The following is a 19065-nucleotide window of genomic DNA, read 5'->3' as shown; positions in this document are numbered from 1 at the left end:
TGGGCTGAGGCTGACAACCCCCCCGCATATTTCTCCACGTGCGAACCATGTGGGTCGTGCAGTGGGCTAGCTGGGGTGCGGGGTGTGTAGGCGTGGTAGGTAAGGGTGTTGTGTCGTGGTAGTGGGAGGGTGTGTGGCTGGAGACGCACGCGAGGGGAGAGGTAGGACTTCCTTTCATCCGGCGAGGTGCATGCTGGGGGGCGGGAATTGCCGATAATCGGAGGTTTGGGGGAGACGGTGATGTACGAAGAATGAGATTATAGGCTCACGGCGGTGTGGACAACTGGACGAGAGTAGATTAAAGAATCAGTCAAGTGTGGTAAGGTGGAAATGTTGAATTAAATTAACCAAGAAGACTATGTACGAAGATTTCCATGGAAAAGAGAAAAGTAGCTCCTCCCTCCATCCCAATTCGCATCGTGACTCTCTTTCGCTCAGGCCAGAAGCGTGGTATCTCAAAAGCAGCAAAAGCTCAACCAGACCCGTGTCGTCAAAAGGTGAAGAACCCTCAAACCTATGCGCCAGACACCCATTCTCCGTTTGTACAACCCATCATAATCATCGTGATATCATCAACACTACCACCACGTTTACAGCCCACAGTAAGTAGCATCCAAGCCCGTCAAACCCGTCGTGCTGTCGTAGTCACCCGGAATCATAATACCAGGATACAATCTATCGCTACCAGGCGTAGACCCGTAATCACAAGCACCAGTACTAAACTCCTCACCACTAGTCAAGCTCTCATCGCTGAAGCTGAGTACGCTTTGAGGCGGTGGGGCTTCAGAGCTGTAGGCGCTCCAGTTCCAGACATTTGGCGACCATGTCACGTTGGTGTTGTCTGTATTGGCTGATTGCGGGGCTACGTCGACGAGGGCGTCGGCTGGAGGGCCGCCGTAGATTGTGTCGTAGATGTTTGTTTGGCCGTTGTCTAGGGAGGAGAGGAGTCGCTCCCAGTCGGAGGTTGAGACTTCGGTCTTGATGCCTTGGTTGTTTTGGAGGGCGTAGCTGGCGAGTGGGTCGTTGGCGAAGGAGAGGTAGTCGATGTTGCGTTGCTGTTGCTGCTGTTGTTGTTGCTGATGCTGAGGAGTTGGCTGGCTTGGGCGACGCTTGTTTGGCATCGAAAAGGATGCGCGATGTGACAGGGGGCTCAATGTTGGTTCTGAACGAGCGACAGGAGGCTCTGATCGAATGGACGACAAGCTTGTCAGCGAAGGATTAGCATGCGCACCCACGCTGGGCGAGAGGGCAGGCAAAGTCGCGCGACGCGGCTCTTGGTCTTGTCGAGCATTTTTCATCATGCTTGGTGAGAAGCGAGCTGCAAGAGCCTTGAGCGACTTTTGGGTAGCACGGAAGGTATCCAGAGGCGCTCCCATGTGGCCCTCTGAGTTGTGCCGCGACAGAGGCGGGGCTGGCATTTGCTCCACCTGAGGAACCGCCACGATACCGCAGCCCACGCGACGGAACTCGGCGTAACCAGCAGCATTTCCACGCTCGAGCATGTCCATTACCGAACATACCAAACGGTTGCTGTCCTTGATCAACTTGCCCTCGCGAGCTAGCGTCAAGGTCTGGAAGAGCAGGCCGAAGCCGGCTTGGACAAGAACCTCATTGCGATTGAGGCAGAACGAGAAGCTTAGCTTGCGCTCGTCTAGAAGTTCAACAATCTGCACAATATGCTTGCAGGCATCGCCAACGGCTACAACGGCCGACGAGCCCTTGTCGCCAAGATTAGCAACAACGGCTGGGCGGTATACAAGCGCCCTAATGTGGTGGTAGACGAGAGACTAGGCTTGTCAGCATTCGGTAGATGCAGCAGGAATTGGGAAACATACCAGAACAGGTGATCTGCTGCTGGTGACGTTGGTGCTCGGCTTGTCTTGCGCAAACGTCAGCTTGAGGTGAGGCGCAAGGTTAGCCTGCCAGTCTTCCAGCTCGTCGGAGAGCGACGCAATAGTGCGGAACGAAATATCATGTGATGCCGATCCGGGGTAGAGCTCCGTCAGCACCTTGGACAGGATGCGCGACAGGCGGAACAGAGCCAGTGCGCTGGAAAGTTTGGTGTACTCGCCGGGCAGGGTCGGCAGGAACCCCTTCTCGGTGACGTATTCGTCATCGGCATCTACCGGATACTCGCAGTGCACATCTTCCTCTCGGATCAGCTTCGGTAGTCCGAGGTGTGCAGCGGAGAGACTAGGAGCGGTCAGTAAGTGTAACGGCGGGGTTCGGCCGAAGGCTACTTACCAGTCGACTGTGTACAGCGACCAGAACAGCTTCTTGCGCGTTTCGCTCGTCAGTGCATCGAGTGCGAAGCGCTTCTGGGATTGATGTAAGCCAAGACGTTGCGACAGGCCGACGGCCAAGCCCTTGTACTTGAGCACCCGCGAGTAATCAGCCCTCAGCAGGCAGAAGATCTGGGCAAGGACAAGGCACTGCAGCGTTGCGACATCATTGTCCATCAGAAAGCTCTCGACAGCGCTCTGCCACTGGGCCTCGAATGACTCTACATCTTGACCGTCGCGTGGCTGGACAAGTTAGCATTCTGCTAGACACGATTGCGAGGTTTACATACGTCGCTTGACAGCGCGGCAATGCCAAAGACCAAGTTGAGTTGTGCAATCGACTTCTTGTCGCTCATGGTATCCGGGCTAGCCACATACTGCTCGTATAGTGACAAGAAGGTCGGACGATGGAGAATCGGAAATAGAGGAGCCCATTCTTGGAAGAAGATGTTGATCATCTGATCTGAGACCAGACGGGGAGGGGCTTTGAATGAAACGATGCGCTTGGGGTGAGTTGCAGTCGGTCTTGCTCCAGCGCCGAAGAAGGCGCTCGAATTGATGTCGGTGGACAATCTGCCTGTCTCTTGAGCTTTCTGCTTGAACGCCTCTGTGAAGTGTTAGACGCGCTGCACGTCACTCGACAGAAGGTGAATCTTACCAACAAGGGTTCGTCCACTCGAGCTGCCCACGAAGTACGAATCTCTGTTCAGGTCGTCGAGCAGAAGCGGTGCCTGCTGCACCTTGAACGTCTCGTCTTTCTCTTGTGATTCTTCTCGCACGTCAGAAGAACCCGGGGAGTGTATGGATGGTCGTCTAGCGGTCGAAAACGCTGCCGGGGAACGCGCATGCATGCGTGATAGCATGTCAATCTTTTCGTCTTTCTCGTCAAGGAGATCCTTCAGGTCGCGAACCTCTGCCTCGAGTATGCGTACGCGTTCTTCCAGCGATTCCGTGTATCCTCTGGGGAATGCGCGTCGACTGAGCTTGTCGCTCGTCTTGCACTCGAATCCGACATTGGTGCATTGCGTGCAGCTGGGGCGGATGCCGTCGCATCGTATCTTCTTGGAGCGACATCGGTCGCAGGCTTGGGCGATGCGGCTCTGGCAGGCGGAGCCGACTTTGATCACTTTCATGGGGAGTATTCCGGGCATTTTGGCGTCGTTCGTTACGCGTCGTCGGTGGTGTCAGGTGATATTCGTCCAAGGCCCAATGGGCGATCACTGATAGGTCGTGTCACGTTCTGTCATCCGCTGCTCCGGTACTCGAGTATCGTCCGTGTATCGTAGTTGAATTTTGAATATGTGGTCGCCAGGCGTATCACAACTTGAATGCACAAGAACAGAGCAAAAGCAGTCAGGGCGAGTGCGCAAGTCAGACGGGCGAGGAGGGTTGGCGGAAGAATCGGGGACGGGCTGGCAGATGTAAGCTGCCACCTGCCACCCTGGCTTAGTCTTTCTCTGGGGAATTTGTGGGCGGCTGCGGGGCGACAGGCGCCATCCCACAAGGGATAGCACGAGCAGCACATCTTTCGCCGATACTTTCTCGTCCACGCCTGTTCACTAAACCTTAAAGCTGGCTTCGCTGCGATCAGCGCGCGGGACTCGTCTGCTTGTCAGAATTACGACGGCCTTTCTCGGCACTCCTCAGCGGCCTCTCACAACGGTGACTAGAGCTTTCTGCGGGGTGGTGGCTTCGACGACGGTGAACACCCACGCTCAGATCATGCGAGGACGTCGGCCCGATTGCTGTGATTGAGCCACCCATCACTCCCTCAATGGCAACCTGCTCTAGCCCTGTGCAGCGTCCGAAATATCGCGCCCTTCTTAACCAGATGGGTATCGTCTACAAGGGCAGCTAGCAGACAGTCATTCGCTAATAGCCGCAATATTGGCTGCCCGTGTGACTCCAACTCATCAGCGCACTCTATGTGTCACATTCTAGAAGACAAAAGGATCATCGTCCCTGTCGACACGGAACGCGCAACCTGTACACTCTGTCATTACAGGCTTAAAAGGCGGTTGTATCGACCAGGGACGGATGATGAGAGTGCACTGAGTGGGCGGCGCGGCACGCCGCTTATCTCGATTAAGCCACATTGCGACCTGCAAATCAATTCTCCTAGACGGGATCAATAGCATCCTCGCGTGTCTATGATGGCTATTTAGCCGGACCCTGCGTGTAAGGCTGAAAAAAGCAATTGTTGGATGTCTCAATCATTAGACAGTGGCTGTTCGGCGGGGCGGCAGGGCGGCCATATGAGCCGTCCGTGCCACGTTGCTCGTCATGAGCATGGAAGAGTTTTGTTGTTGGTGAAGGGATATAAGCATCTAACCTGACATGACCAACTATAGCAATGACTCCTGTTGAAAGCGACATGTGCTCTGGTAGTAAGACTGTTACCAGAGCTATACACACCAAACATCGACTAGCGACCGTTACTACACAACAGCATTCGCCTGACTATAAGTATCTCACTACGCAGAAGCTGGACTGGTGCCGCCCTGCTCAGAGTTCACCCCTAGTCATATTCTACGCCTCCTGATATTTCTATGCCTCAGCGTCATCTGGATACCGTTCTTACAACGTAGTATTGATAGCCTTAAGACAGTGCCGTTCCCGTAGCAAGTCAGATCAGGCCATCAATGACGACTTGAACCACCCACCCACTCACATGGATAGCCATCGAAAGAAGAATTGGTTGCCTTATTCTTCGTAATTAGTAACCATTCATTCTTTCCTTTCCGTGGTGGACTGTCATTTGCGAAAAACTCGAGTTGATCTATCAGTTGCTTTGAGGTATACCAAGGTATCAAAAAGTGTGGGATGCATGGTGGAGAGCCGATGCTTCTATTGATGTTCTACCGTAGACGTACTGCTACCCATGTTGCAGTAAATGCAGGGCGCTTGGGGCTCCACTACGTTATATGAGGTCGTCTATCTGGAGTGGGGTCCTTGAGTTATCAGGAGAAATCCTCTTCTTCTTCTTCCTCTCCTCCTCCGTCCAAGCCTAGATAATGGACAACAGCCTCTGTGTCGAGGAGTTTGGCTTTCTGTTTGTCGTCAGTGCGGTTCCGGCGAGAAGATGCAGGAACAGTAATTTGGTAGTTGGTAGTCTGACAGTCTGGGCTCTCAAGCGCATCCATGCAACCAAACTTGGTGCGACGCCACGCCAGATAAACTGTCGTCAAAGGACATGATGCGACACATGCCCTCTGGCGGTGTAAAGTCCGAAACATACTATGATGGAGCTCGCACTGCGGGGTATAGAGAGAAATTGGTCTTACCTGGCTGTCAAGAGTAGCAGCTGCACGCTTGAGCAAGTCTAGCTCCAGACTTCGGAGTCGCTCCGCAAGTCGCCACGGCATGTCCCGCATTGTACCCGTCCGTTTGGCGCCCTTTGTTTCCTTGAGCAGCTCAATCTGCGCATCAACGCGATTTTGTAGGAGAACCGTCGCACGTAGCCTGAAGACGTCCCATAATGGGTCTTGTTCAAGATGTTCTCGGAGCTTCACGGTATCGAGTTCCTGCTCTTTCCAGAAAGATTGGATTTCTCTCTTGCCATCGGTGGTTTGTCTGACCTTGAAGTCTAGACCGTCTTCTTCGTTGACTACGACGAGCCATATGAAGTCACTCTCCCAATCGATGGTACCGTCTTTCTCGAAGATGCGGAACCCCGGTGCGACTTTGGACACGTAGATCTTCGCAGGTCTGAGTGGGTCGTCGTCTGGGATATCGAGGTCTAGAAATACGACCTTTGCAGACGTCATGGCATCCTCGAGGAATCCGTACGAAAAGATGTTTTCGCATGCGCCTTTGTCGTCGCCGTATCTATGTTTGTGAGCGAGTATCCTCCGATTCGTCCTGATAACCTACGTGATTGTTATCTCATCACCAGGTTTAACTTGTTTGCCCTCTCGAAGTAGTAATAGACCATTTCCGTTACCATCAGTCTCGTACAATGCGGCCGTCGCATCACCTGACGCGTGGTTTGCCATGTCGACGCAGGGGACCATGCAGTCACCAGTACCGGGGAATTCCAAGGCTCTAGATCTGTACATGGCATCGACGCACATCCAGTCGTCGAAAGTCAACATACCATTTTCTTCATCCCACCAGTATTTTTTACACCAGCTGATAGACTCTGTAGCAGTCCGCAAGTTTTCGAACTCGCGCAATAAGCTGTTGAGCTTTGCGCTGACTGCAGGTTTGAGCGTGGTTCCAACGAGAAGCTCCTGTTCTTCCTCGCTCCAGAAAGTGGGTAGCAGCTCATCTGGAAGGAACTTGACGTATTCCGTAAGAGGATTGAGCACGCCAACATCCTTTGTATCGGGACAGCAGATGGTTGCTTGGAGGAGTAGAAAAGTAAGAACGGCACCTCTTGTTGTCTGTTTCATGTTAGTGCTGGGCACATTTGCATTTCTTCTGGAATTGCCACACCATTCCAAAATCTCCAAGAGCTTCGAGAAGTTCGCGTAGATGATGATCGGACTTTGCGATAAGTTCAATATTCTGACGAGAAATGATCAACTCCTTGGGCACGACAAGCAAAGGCTCAGCTTCGCCCCCTTGAAGCTTCTCCTCAGCAATGACTGTAGACCCTCGGTCCTCATAGCCTGGCAGCGGGCCTACTTTGACGCCGTTGAATTTGACGCCATTGAACGTTGCCCAAGTAGGTAAAACATCAATGGACTCTTTGAGCCACCCCTGGGTCCTGCCTCTTCGGATCATCGTAATCTTGATGTGGTAGATGAGGCTTTACAGCGCACGGGCGCGGCCCACTGCTACTCTGCGACACACAGGTTTTGTGGGTCGCCAAGGATCCCGCCTCATACAGCGACAACTCTGTGGAGTCTGTACGATGACAGCTGACTGTTGACAGTTGGAGTAGCACAGAAGAAACAACAACGGCTCGATGGCTGCATGCGGTGAGGACGATCGCGATGCCGCCGAGCTCTAGTGCGGGTCGCGCAAATTGTCCGCGATTACTGCAGCAATCGAGATGCAGGCTGCCTTTAGGAGTCCGTACACTGGACCCTGTGAGGTCATGCAGACACGACGACAGCTGCAGGTCCAAAGCCTCGAGCTGCTGGTTCCCTAAGAGACGGAAACAAACAGAGTCGTAGCCGGCGGGACAAGAGATGCTGGCAAACGAAGAGATATGTCTCAGGACACCTATAGGCAGTGCGTCATGCAAACAGCAGGGAGGGCCTCACCAGTTGTTGTGTTGTTGTGGTGCTTGGGCCAAGACGTCTAGAGTTGTTATGATGGCGTTGCGGGCATCCCGAAACCATGGAGTGGAGCTAGCGGGCGCGTCCGTGCGTCTGTAAACAACAACAACATGGAGGATGTGCTTAAACCTCCAACCATCCGCCGTCACACATCTTTACAGTTATTCCTTACTCCGACCGCAGCAGGACACGCAGACGCAGACGGCACTTCCGCCACCAGCCATACCGACGACGCATCTTCCTTTGCGCTGCGCTGCCGACATCGCTGCTCTCGTCCCAAGTCGGCATCTCGTCAACGTCCTTCCCAGCTGTAGTCAACACCTGCGGGTCGCACCTTCTTCTTCGCAATGGCTTCACCACGCGATCGAGTGGCCAAGATGTCGCGCGCATCCACCACCAGCTATGGTCAGGTGATCGAGGTGAGCACCACAACACACACCAAAACAAAGCGACTGCGGGACCCATTCTGATCGATCTCCTAGTACATCCAAGACAGACTCTACCTGGCATCCTACACAAGCCCGCCCGATGCGAACACTCCGTTCCCGTACCCCAAGCAGAGCCAATCGCCCTCCAAGCGGTCGTCGCGCGCGCAAGTAGGTCCTACTGCCGCCGGCCCCAAGGCGCACCCTCCCGTCTACTTTAGTATCGACAAGACGCTCCTGTACAACGCCTTCCACGGCGACTTTGGCCCACTGCACATTGGCCACCTCTACCGGTTCGCGGTACAGCTGCACGAGGTTCTGGGCGATCCTCTCAACGAGGACCGCGCCGTCGTCTTCTGGAGCAGCGCCGACTCGAGGAGTGAGCTACTCCACATTCCTCACTCAATAGCACCCGTTAACATGCCTAGGTCGCGCAAACGCTGCCTGCATTCTCGCATGCTACATGGTGCTCATCCAGTCATGGCCACCTCACCTTGCTCTGGCGCCCATTGCCCAGATGGACCCACCGTGCATGCCCTTCCGCGACGCCGGCTACAGCCAAGCCGACTATGTTCTGAACATTCAGGACGTCATCTACGGTGTATGGAAGGCCAAGGAAGAGGGCCTCTGCGGTCTTAAGGACTTCAGCCTCGAGGAGTATGTCTACCGAATCACGCCTACCAATGAATACTGACAGGTCTAGGTACGAGAAGTTTGAGCGCGTAGACATGGGCGACTTCAACTGGGTCACTCCCAACTTCCTTGCCTTTGCCTCTCCCCAGCAACAACCCACACACGAGATCCCGACCTCATCACCGATGTACGCGACGCTTCCCTCCAACATCGCCGAGATCCAGCGATCTGGACTTCCTGGTCCCTTCAAGAACGTGCTCTCGCACTTTTGCGCGCGCAACGTTGGACTCGTCGTACGCCTCAACTCGGAACTGTACTCCTCTTCATACTTCACCAAGCTCGGCATCCAGCACTTGAACATGATCTTCGACGACGGAACTTGCCCACCGCTGTCCCTCGTACGCAAGTTCGTCAACCTCGCCCACGAGATGATCACAGTGCAGAAGCGCGGCATCGCAGTCCACTGCAAGGCTGGACTGGGACGAACTGGCTGCTTGATCGGCGCGTACCTGATCTACAAGCACGGCTTCACCGCCAACGAGATCATCGCATACATGCGCTTCATGCGCCCGGGCATGGTCGTTGGCCCCCAACAGCACTGGCTGCACCTGAACCAGGGTACTTTCCGAGAGTGGTGGTACGAAGACCAGTTCAAGGCAAAGTACGCGCAGACCGTGCCATCGACGCCTACCAAGTCACCGCACAAGCAGCGCCTCGCTAGCAACGGGCAAACCTTCACACCGCCCAACGGATCGTCCAAGCGCGCCGCGCTCGGCGAGATTGAGTCGAACGAGCGAAGCAACTCGGGCCACATTGGCGTGTTGGAGGACAACCTGCCTGCGCCGACACCTGGACAACCGCGAAAGACTAGCAAACTTTACGGCAACGGCTCGCGGTCACCACAGCGCATCGACGAGAACGAGCCCTTCACCAGGTCGCACACAGAGGTCAGGGCGGACATTACACGCTTCGATGGCGAGTCAGACGAGGAGTTCCACCTGCGCCAGATTGCGCGACGCACATCATCGCGCTCTCCTCAGCGCTCACCGACCCTCAAAGACAAGCAGCGCCGTGCTTTCAGCACCACGTCCGTCGTCCAAACATCAGTAACCCACACCTCTTTCGGCTTTGGTGAGGAGAGCGATCTCGAGAACACTGCGCCAGCTGGCATACGGCCAAAGACACCAAAGGAGAAGAGCGGCAGTGGCAGCATCAACATGGGCAAGATCCGATCGAGCCCCTCGCGCCGAAGCACCGATGGCAAGTCTGCTGTACGGAAAACCAGCGGTCGTGTTGGAAGCATGGGCAATGCCATCTCCCGCCCAAAGTCATGAGCATCGTCACTGGATTTTGCGTTTCTGATCCCGCATCTTCATTCCGGGAGTTCTAGCACGGCGTCTTGGGACACGACCTTCATCGTCACTTCGTTTCTCGTCTCAGTCAATTCTTCGTCGAACAGCATGCCATCGGGCTTGACGCTACACATGTCGTCTGCGGGCGGGCGTTTTTGGATCACTACAAAGAGTGCATAACGGAGTTGGGTCATCATTCTGGGAGTTTACTGGGGGCGCATGGTGTGCTAATGTCTCTTTCTACTGTCTCATTACCCAGTCACTTGTTGCTGCATCTTTACTTTAGTCTTGTCCCTTTTCGCGGTAATCTGGCTGCGGATATGTTCATGACGTGTATGAGTTGATGACTACTTCTAATTGTCCGAAAACAATGGCATGTTCTTCTCTATCAAACTTGACTTGTCTGATCAATTGTGACTGTGACTCTTGCTTTGCACTACTGAACAAAGGTCTAGTCTCGAATTTGGTTGACAAAAGATTGTGCTGTATACAAGTATCTATCCAACCCTAAGGATATGTTACCCCGATATCAATCAAGATAATACATCCAAGGGTCGTAGACATTAGCTCTGCTATTTCTACTGAGCCCATATGTAGTTGGTGGTGACGTGTAGGTGCCAGGTCTCCGACCAAAAAAGAAAGTTGCATCTCGCCATCAAACCAGCAAAATATTTCGTTCAAGTCAGTGTACACCACTAATCGTGAGCGACATACGATCAGCACGGGACTCGAACCCGCAACCTTGGCCTTGGGATATCTGTAGCAGATAGGAGGGCCACGCGCTACCATTGCGCCAACCGACCAGTTGCCATGAAGAGTTCTTGTGGTGGGAGATGTCTATGTACCTGGCAAACCTCAGCACAAGCTTTCATGCTGGTGAGCCATGAGTCTAGTCACCGTTGGCAGAGGACGTCTTGGGGTCTGATGTATCATAGCGGTGAAGTTTTTGCTGAACGATGTGGAGGGAGGTATGTAGCTGTGGGGATGGTCTGGCCGAGATTTGTACAGCAGAGCCGACTTGGAAGCGTAGCCGAGTGTAATCGTGCATAGACTGTTGCCTTGACTTGTTCATGCGAGGATATGCTCAAGCCAGCCTCGTCAACACATTTGCATATCCGTGCGCGAGATGTTGACGGTATGAAGAGGTAGAAGATGGCTACCACACGAACATGCATAGATAAGATTAGACGGCGATGACGCGATCGACAATTTTTGGTCAACCTAAACCCCTTGCAGCCGGGACAGTAAACAATCATGTAATACCAATTCCTTTGCCCACACATTTGTCAATATCCCAAGTACAAATAGACATTCACCGTGGACTCATAACCCCGTAGTAGTCTTTATTGTGTGGGTTCATCATCGCTGCTGCCCGGGAAGTTTCGGCGACTCTATTTCCGTTTTCTGTGCACACAAGAACTTTGGAAATAGCAGCCAGGAAAGAATCGCGACCCCAAGAAGTGACTGGATATCAACGACCATGGTATGCAGCCAAGAGTTTTCGCTTAGTCTGGGCTAAGATGTGTCTCGAATACGTGGCTGACAGGGCTGGCTGCTGGTGTAGGTGCACGCCGACGCGTCCGATTTTGCCGATGGAATGAGTAAGAAGGAGGTTTATGAGCAAGTGCTTGAGCAGGCGAGATCGCTTTTTGATGGGCAAAGGAATTGGGTACGTAATTCTCAATGTCTCAAGGATGGAAGAGATTGAATAGGATTGCTAATATTGTGCAGGTCTGGTGAGCACCTACTCTTTCCAAACTTGCGACAAATGTCCGTTCCTAACCAAGACTTTCACCAAACAGCAACTTCTCAAACACAGCATCACTTCTCTGGCACGCCTACCACTCGCTGCCCTCTCCCTCCTCTTCAGTCAACTGGGCAGGTTTCTACTTCACTTCACCAACAAATGCATCGCAACTCCTGCTCGGCCCCTTCCAAGGCCAAGTAGCATGCCAGACCATTAATTTTGGCCGCGGTGTATGTGGGACTGCGGCGAAAGAAGCAAAGACGCAGTTGGTAGCAGATGTGGAGACGTTTCCGGGACATATTGCGTGTGATGGGAGGAGTAGGAGTGAGATTGTTGTTCCGGTTGTGCAGGGTGGGAAGGTATGTTCTTTTTCCTTTGTTCCTTACTTCAATGAGGAATCGAATGATGAGGGTTAGGCGAGCAGCTGAGTCAAAAATGGACATGAAAGAGTTGCTAACACGTGCACAGGTTGTAGCAATTATTGACATAGATTGTGCGGAACTGAATGGATTTGACGCGGAGGATCAGGCGGCTTTGGAAGAGTTAGCGGAGTTATTGGCACAGTCTTGCGATTTTTGAAGTAAGGGCATGGGTATGATAGGGAAATTGTCAAGATAGGGTAGAAAGAGGTAAGATGGGCAGGGTAGAGGGATTGGTAGAATCGTGCATTACTGCATATCGGAACTGTAATTACTCTAAACGCGTTGAAGCAAATACAATGGGTTCAAGGACGCGCCTTGGTGGAACATGGGTGTGGAGGCGAGTTCTAAAGATACGCTCAATGAACCACGGTGAAAGACCCGCACGCTGTGTATATTTGCCATCTATCAAGTCCTCACTTGTTCATCAGATTCTTGTCATATGTCAGTGCTGTGTCGACAAACCATACTCGCCTCCTCTCTACACAAAAGGTTCCCTTTTTCCAGCCATCATTGAATCAACGTCCTTTAATATCCGACGGCCACGTGCCGTACTAGCAATTTCTCTTTGCATATTGGCCATGTAACGTCTGTGGTTCTCTTCCTCTATCTCGCATGCCATTTCAGATACCCATCTTCCTTGAACATCCCTGAACATCTCTCTCTTGTCCTTTTCTGTGGGATCACTAATACGTGGTCGGGTTGAAAGCGGGATCTTACAGAAGACTACGCCCCACCCGCGTACACTCGATATATGTCTCCATACCCAGCGGAACTCTTCGTCGCAACAGATCTTGTTGTTGTCCATGCCGTGCAACCGAAATTGTTCGGTTCGTTCACCGAAGAGGAGAACCCATCTTTTGGGTCTCGGTATTGAGCCAGTCGTCTCGGCATAGCCTGCCATCTTATTGGCTAATTTCCTTGTCGCGTGAATATATGGATGTGTTTGAAAGAATTGGTACGTATCGGGTTTGTCATGTAAGTGGATAGTGAGAGTATCGAACCAGAATTCCCTGAATACGAGGAATGGGTCCCTGGGACCGAACATATACGCACGCGTATGATAGCAAACAGTGAGGTTGCGCCAACCGCAGAAAGAGTCAGGTGGAGTGTACACCATGTCCTGTCCAGTGCGTTGGCGTACAACATCGGCTACTTCGGAGATGGCAGTGGCCATGCGTTTGCAAATCTCTGGTTCGAGCTCATGTTGTATGGTCTTGCAGCTGTAGAGAAGACCGGTAAACTGGGTTGGTGGACGATCGGATTTTAAAGGGATGATAGGGACAAGTTCGTCGTAGATACGCAAACGCAATTCGCAAGGGAGCCTCAACAGAGGGCTGTGCTGGACCACGCTATCTTCCATGGCGCGTGGGAATGTTTCAATGCAGGAGGCAGATCTAGAGACTACATCGAGATGAGAACATGCAGAGTTGGCGACCTGACGTCGATGTAGCCTCCAGAGTGTTCGGTCTTTCGTAGGTTGACGCGGAAGGAACTCTGTCGATGTTGACGATACGTTAGCCCCACTTTTACGGTATCACGTGCGGACCCGTTATTCGATCTCGCGCCCAGCCATCCAAAGCTGCCCGCTCTCCATACACCGGCGCAACACCACCATGCCGTCCTCGGACTACACAGCGGCCACAGGCGGCGCGCTGAAACTCAAAGGAGGCTGCGGCGTCGACAAGAAGAAGAAAAAGAAGAAGCCAAAGACCACCGAGTCCACAAAACCCTCCGAAGACACGTCCACCAGCGTTGCGAAACGATCAACCACCGACGATGACGCGCGCAAATCACCTTCAGGCACACCTGGCCGCTCGATGTCGCCCGAGACTGCAGAGCGATCGATACGCGAGGGCGGCGGCAGACAGAAGACAGAAGCGGAAAGACGGCATGACGAGATGCGAAGGAAGAGAATGGAGGAGAGACTGAAGAAGGAGGGAGTCAAGACACACAAGGAGAAGGTGGAGGAACTCAACAAGTACCTGAGCGGACTGAGCGAGCACCACGACATGCCCAAGATCGGACCTGGCTAACGCGCCTGGGTGGTGGCTGGCTGCGACATCACGGCGGATATCTGCTGTACACGAAGGCATCTCAAAGACTTCTCACGACGATGCGACCAATATCCGACAGATCGAACACAACGAACTACTCCGAGAACGACATACCTTCATCTGCTACGCGTGCAGACAGGCCACGGGGATTTCTGCGACTGTGTATCCGGCACAAGGATATAATCAGGAGGATGGATGAATGGATATCCTGTCGACGGGTTTCGATACTGTGTGTATAAATATCATGGAATTGTACTCTCACGATCTGATACTTGTAACAGTCATTTGAGCCCTCCAAACGGGCAACGAATTGCAGACTTGTACTTTTGACACACGGTACCAAACAGAGAAGGGCTTTCTCTAACCTTAGATAAGCTCGAATTCTTCGGTCTTGCGCCAGTGTAATGAATGCAGCGCTTCATACAAGAAAACAACCGACGTCCCGGGGCTTACGTTGAACTTAGGCTCACTACTTTCCATGTTTCCAGACTGATGTAAGCTGCAGACCTGTTCGGGTTTTCTTTGTGTGAGGTGGCGGCGGCTCTTCAAGTCAACTAGTCAAGTCTGCAAGCATAAGCCAGGTACCGGTGGCTTTAACTGGGCGCATGCTGACCGCGTCTACGCGCCTGAAACATTCCAGAAAACATATCCATTGGATGTTGTGATCTGCTGTCAGCCTTATCGGTGCACAAAGCCTTATGAGGACACAACTCTTAGGCTCTCAAGATGGTCACATGTGCGAGTATTACGCCTCAAGTACACCCACCTGCCCAAAAGACACCCAAAAGACCGCATGGGATGACGCTAGAGTCAGCTCACAACACTCGGTCTTCGTGCTTCCAAATCGGTGCATGTCATTGGAGGAACGAGAGTCTTGTGCCATCAGTCGGAACCAGTATACGAATTGCCACGGTTATCTGCAGGCTGACGACTCCAATCAAACCCTTGCACGCAGTCTGGCGACACATCTGGCCGAGTAGATTGCGCAAATTGTCTGTGCAGTGACTGCATCAGTGCGGGAGGGGCGGGGGCGTTCTCGCACAGAACGCACGTCTTGTTCCCGCCATTCGCGGAAGCCCATCGCGAAAGTCGTGGTCCAGAGCCATCTCGCACTTCTCATCCCACTGGAGACGAGACGGAATGCGCGAACGCGTAGTGACAGCGATACCACCGCAGTAGGTCCGCGCGCTAGAATGTGTTCTAGAAACGCGTGCAATTCGCACGACTCCCGATGCATCACCCCTAGTAAGCCCACGATAGTGGAAACTGTTCTGATGGGTTGTAGCTTTGATCCACCTGCCGAGAATGCTTAGCGCGAGCTAGGGCGCCCGATAGCTGCTTGCTTCAGCGCCATTGAGGCTTGTCTCAATGCCAAATCGCACCTTAAGCGAGTTGGAACGCCCGGCGCCCCATCCTGCGGTCGCGTGCTGGTCGAAGGCGCCTCGGTGTATCGAGAGGTTTGCTTGACAATACTCTGTACGAACAGTATCTGCGACGTGTCAACAGCAACAAGAAAAGGCTGGTTGTTGTACGATAATTCGCAAGCAAGCAGGCATGCATGCCGTGCATAAGCTGTACCCCTCTTTGAGTAGACAAGGCTTGTATCGAAGCTTGTCACTCCAACGTCTACCCCAGTACAGCGATCCCATCCTTATCAGCCCCGGGCGAGGTTAAGGCGATTCAAGGCGGCATAGCCCATACCGAACGGCGACACCGTCTGCATCTTAATCGTATCATTCGCTCCCAATCACACCATTGACCAGTAGGCTTTCCAGACCACACCGGAGCTGCGCCGCGCCTAGTCTGCAGAATGACAGTCGCCGTTGGGGTCCAGCCCATGCTCTGCTTTTGCGAGCGGTTCCCGGGTGCTGGGACGAGGGTGCTGCGAAGTTGAGAAGGGAACCCTCGTAGGCGCGTGGGTATAAAGGCCGTTTCGTACCCCCATTCACCCGGCTTGCAAGGCTATCTTCTCTCGCGCCTCTACCCTTCTTGTGCTCTCCTGGGTTCGTTATCCCTGGTAGACTCAGGCTCAGTCTTCCACTTCGCTGAGTATACCTCTTGGTGTTCTTATCTCCCCGTCGCCCGATATGTCGGTCAACGACTACGAAAAGCAGCAGTATGTCGCTGGCGAGAGTCCGTCTGACCATGCTGTGGGCGATGTCCAAGACATCAAGGACCACGCCCTTAATGAGGCTGCTGGTGTCTACGGTTCCGCTCAGAAAGCCGAGGACTACGGCTACGTCCAGAGAGGTCTCAAGTCGCGCCACATCCAGTTCATCGCGCTCGGAGGTACCATCGGTACTGGTCTGTTCCTCGGTATTGCCAGTGCTTTCGCCAATGCCGGCCCCGTCTCTGTCCTCCTTGGTTATACCATCACGGGTGTCGCCGTCTTCGGCATGATGCAGTGTCTTGGAGAGATGGCCACATGGCTCCCGCTTCCCGGTGCCATCCCGCAGTACGCTGCTCGCTATGCGGACCCCGCTCTTGGTTTTGCCGTCGGTTGGAACAACTGGTACAACAGCTCCATTACACTCTGCGCCGAGATCTCTGCTGCCGCTCTCTTGATCAACTTCTGGGACCAGGAAGAGAAGTAAGTATAACGGTCCAATCGAGTTCCAACACGTTCTGACTCCAGTTAGGTACAATCCTGCGATATGGATCTCCATCATCATCGTCATCATCGTCTTTCTGAACATCTTCGCCGTCTCGATTTACGGAGAAGCCGAGTTCATCTTCGCATCCATCAAGATCATAACAATCATTGGACTGCTTCTTGCCGGTCTAGTCATTATGCTCGGTGGAGGTCCTGACCATGACAGGCGAGGCTTCCGCTATTGGAAGGAAGGTGCGATGAAGGAGTACGTGGGCACTGGGAATACCGGTCGCTTCACGGGTCTCTGGTCTACACTTGTCAACGCAGCGTTTTCGTACGGTGGCGTTGAGATGGTTGCAGTCGCTGCCGGTGAAGCCGCCGACCCCCGCAGGAACAGTAAGCAACGTCTTGTCTCGACTCTTCATATAACAATCACTGACCTTGTACGTCTCTAGTCCCCAAAGCCGTTCGCCGTGTCTTCTGGCGTATCCTGTTCTTCTACGTCCTGGGATCGTTCATCATCGGTACCTGTATCAGCTCAAACGATCCTCAGCTCACCGACGAGAACGCCAAGGGTGCTCAGTCATCCCCCTGGGTCATCGCCATGAAGAACGCAGGCATTCCCGTCCTCCCCCACATCGTCAACGCTGTCATCTTGACATCCGCAACCTCATCTGGCAACGCTTTCCTGTACACCGGATCGCGCTATCTCTTCAGTATCGCACAGAACGGCCAAGCCCCACAGTTCCTCCTCAGGTGCAACAAGAAGGGTGTCCCTGTCTACGCTGTTGCAGTCACAGCCTCAATCTCGCTACTCACATACATGAGTGTCAGCGCTGGTGCCAACAAGGTCTTCGGATGGTTCCAGAACTTGACCACCATCGCGTCGCTCTTTACTTGGTGCACCATCACCTACACATACACCCGCTTCCGTAAGGCATGCATTGCCCAGAACGTCGACCGCAGCACCATGGTCTTCGCTAGCAAGTGGCAGCCATACGTTGCCTGGACCGCGTTCGCTTACTTCGCCCTCATCATTCTCTTCAACGGCTTCAAGGTCTTCACCACCACTCCTTGGGGACCCGATGAGCTGACCAGCTTCTTCACTGCCTACATCGGCGTTGCCATCTTCGGTCTCCTCTATGCTTTCTGGAAGATCTTCAAGCGGACCAAGATGGTCAACCCGGCCGAGGCAGATATCTGGAGCGGCAAGGCGGCGCTTGATGCGGAGGTTTGGCCTGAGCAGATCCCGCGCAATGCGCTTGAGAAGTTCTGGTTCTGGCTTTGCTAGATGGGTGGCGGTAGTATTCGCTTAGGTGGTGTCTTTGCCTTGTCGAAGTCGGTGTATAGAAAGGACATGTTTGTAGCGACTATTATGTTGAATGAATCGTATGAACAACTATATCGTTTTGAGAGGCGAGGAGAGCTCAACAGTAGTTTTTGTGATCTGAATTACTATACACCCAAGGCGCTAGTCGCGCCCTACGCTGACGAAGGTTTGCCGTCGGGCAAGGCGTGGCGCGCCTTAACCAAATACGCGGGGCGCGATTCTCTCCACAGCGCAGGACTCTCAACCCCGGCTGCTATGAACTGCTTCTTCGAGATAATACTCTGGTGCTGTGTTGACGGATTTGATGGTCGCCCGGCACATCTCCGTCGTATTGCTTTGCTGCCAATCGCACCTGCATGCAATGTCGTCACGAGGCACCGTTTAATTGACCAATACTCCGATCCATGCGACAAGTATTGGGGTGCCTGAACGCGTATACAGTGTATTCATAGGTACTTCCAGCTCATATTGCAGTGTCGTGGATGCCTTGGGTGCTTGCAGACTCTCGTGCGACAGTCGTACATACAGTGTAGTCTTTTGATACAACAGTACAAATGTACGAACAGCAAGTTTCCCAGGGATTGCTCCGAGACGCTAGAGCGGAGATCGTGTGTCGCGCATTGCGGGCTCAATATTTAGCCACAAGTCATCCACTAGACCCACAGGTTTGCCTAATTGGTGCTTCGCGTGTCAGACCCTGTTGCGCGACCTTCGATCAACGGCTTCCCAGGCATCCACGTTCGTCATACATCAAACACCTTTCCAACTCCGGCACATCGTGTATTCAAAGTTGTCGCACATAATCGGCGACCGTCATTCTCCGCTCCAGCGCGTGTCTCCGACAGACCCTCGCAAGATCTACCGGCTATTGCATGCGCTAGTCGATCTTCCATTGATTACAAACATGGAATTGCGCAGTTAGCATCGTCGAATTTGGATCAAAGACGTTATGCGTGCGCATCTCAAGACGACAGTCATTCGAATATACCATCCTACTAC

General features: G+C 53.2%; 5 protein-coding genes and 1 non-coding gene across 6 annotated transcripts; 3 read left to right on the top strand and 3 right to left on the bottom strand.

Moving 5' to 3' along the window:
* Positions 1-590: 590 nt before the first annotated feature.
* J4E92_001297 (uncharacterized protein) lies at positions 591-3433 on the bottom strand (the record flags this gene model as incomplete). The annotated part of the gene is made up of 5 exons (XM_051492709.1): positions 591-1787; positions 1836-2193; positions 2245-2525; positions 2573-2889; positions 2941-3433. 5 exons carry the CDS (start codon positions 3431-3433, stop codon positions 591-593), a joined length of 2646 nt encoding a protein of 881 aa, XP_051358221.1.
* Positions 3434-5242: 1809 nt separating this feature from the next.
* J4E92_001296 (uncharacterized protein) lies at positions 5243-7010 on the bottom strand (the record flags this gene model as incomplete). The annotated part of the gene is made up of 4 exons (XM_051492708.1): positions 5243-5332; positions 5567-6110; positions 6156-6667; positions 6720-7010. The coding sequence occupies 4 exons, from the start codon at positions 7008-7010 to the stop codon at positions 5243-5245; spliced, it is 1437 nt and encodes a 478-aa protein (XP_051358220.1).
* An 847-nt stretch (positions 7011-7857) lies between these two features.
* J4E92_001295 (uncharacterized protein) lies at positions 7858-9902 on the top strand (the record flags this gene model as incomplete). The annotated part of the gene is made up of 4 exons (XM_051492707.1): positions 7858-7929; positions 7993-8314; positions 8364-8592; positions 8639-9902. 4 exons carry the CDS (start codon positions 7858-7860, stop codon positions 9900-9902), a joined length of 1887 nt encoding a protein of 628 aa, XP_051358219.1.
* A 731-nt stretch (positions 9903-10633) lies between these two features.
* J4E92_001294 lies at positions 10634-10723 on the bottom strand. Its single transcript has one exon. It is a non-coding gene; the product is annotated as a tRNA-Arg (tRNA).
* Positions 10724-13702: 2979 nt separating this feature from the next.
* Positions 13703-14122, top strand: J4E92_001293 (uncharacterized protein; the record flags this gene model as incomplete). Its single annotated transcript, XM_051492706.1, has 1 exon — positions 13703-14122. One exon carries the CDS (start codon positions 13703-13705, stop codon positions 14120-14122), a length of 420 nt encoding a protein of 139 aa, XP_051358218.1.
* A 2108-nt stretch (positions 14123-16230) lies between these two features.
* On the top strand, positions 16231-18027 carry J4E92_001292 (uncharacterized protein; the record flags this gene model as incomplete). The annotated part of the gene is made up of 3 exons (XM_051492705.1): positions 16231-16733; positions 16783-17132; positions 17192-18027. The coding sequence occupies 3 exons, from the start codon at positions 16231-16233 to the stop codon at positions 18025-18027; spliced, it is 1689 nt and encodes a 562-aa protein (XP_051358217.1).
* Between the last annotated feature and the right edge of the window lie 1038 nt (positions 18028-19065).

This window comes from Alternaria infectoria (genome assembly GCF_024043175.1).
Source record: "Alternaria infectoria strain BMP 0036 chromosome Unknown scaffold_1, whole genome shotgun sequence".
Lineage (NCBI taxonomy): Eukaryota > Fungi > Ascomycota > Dothideomycetes > Pleosporales > Pleosporaceae > Alternaria > Alternaria infectoria.
Note: the sequence above shows the minus strand (reverse complement) of the source record. Positions and strands in the feature narration are given on the sequence as shown.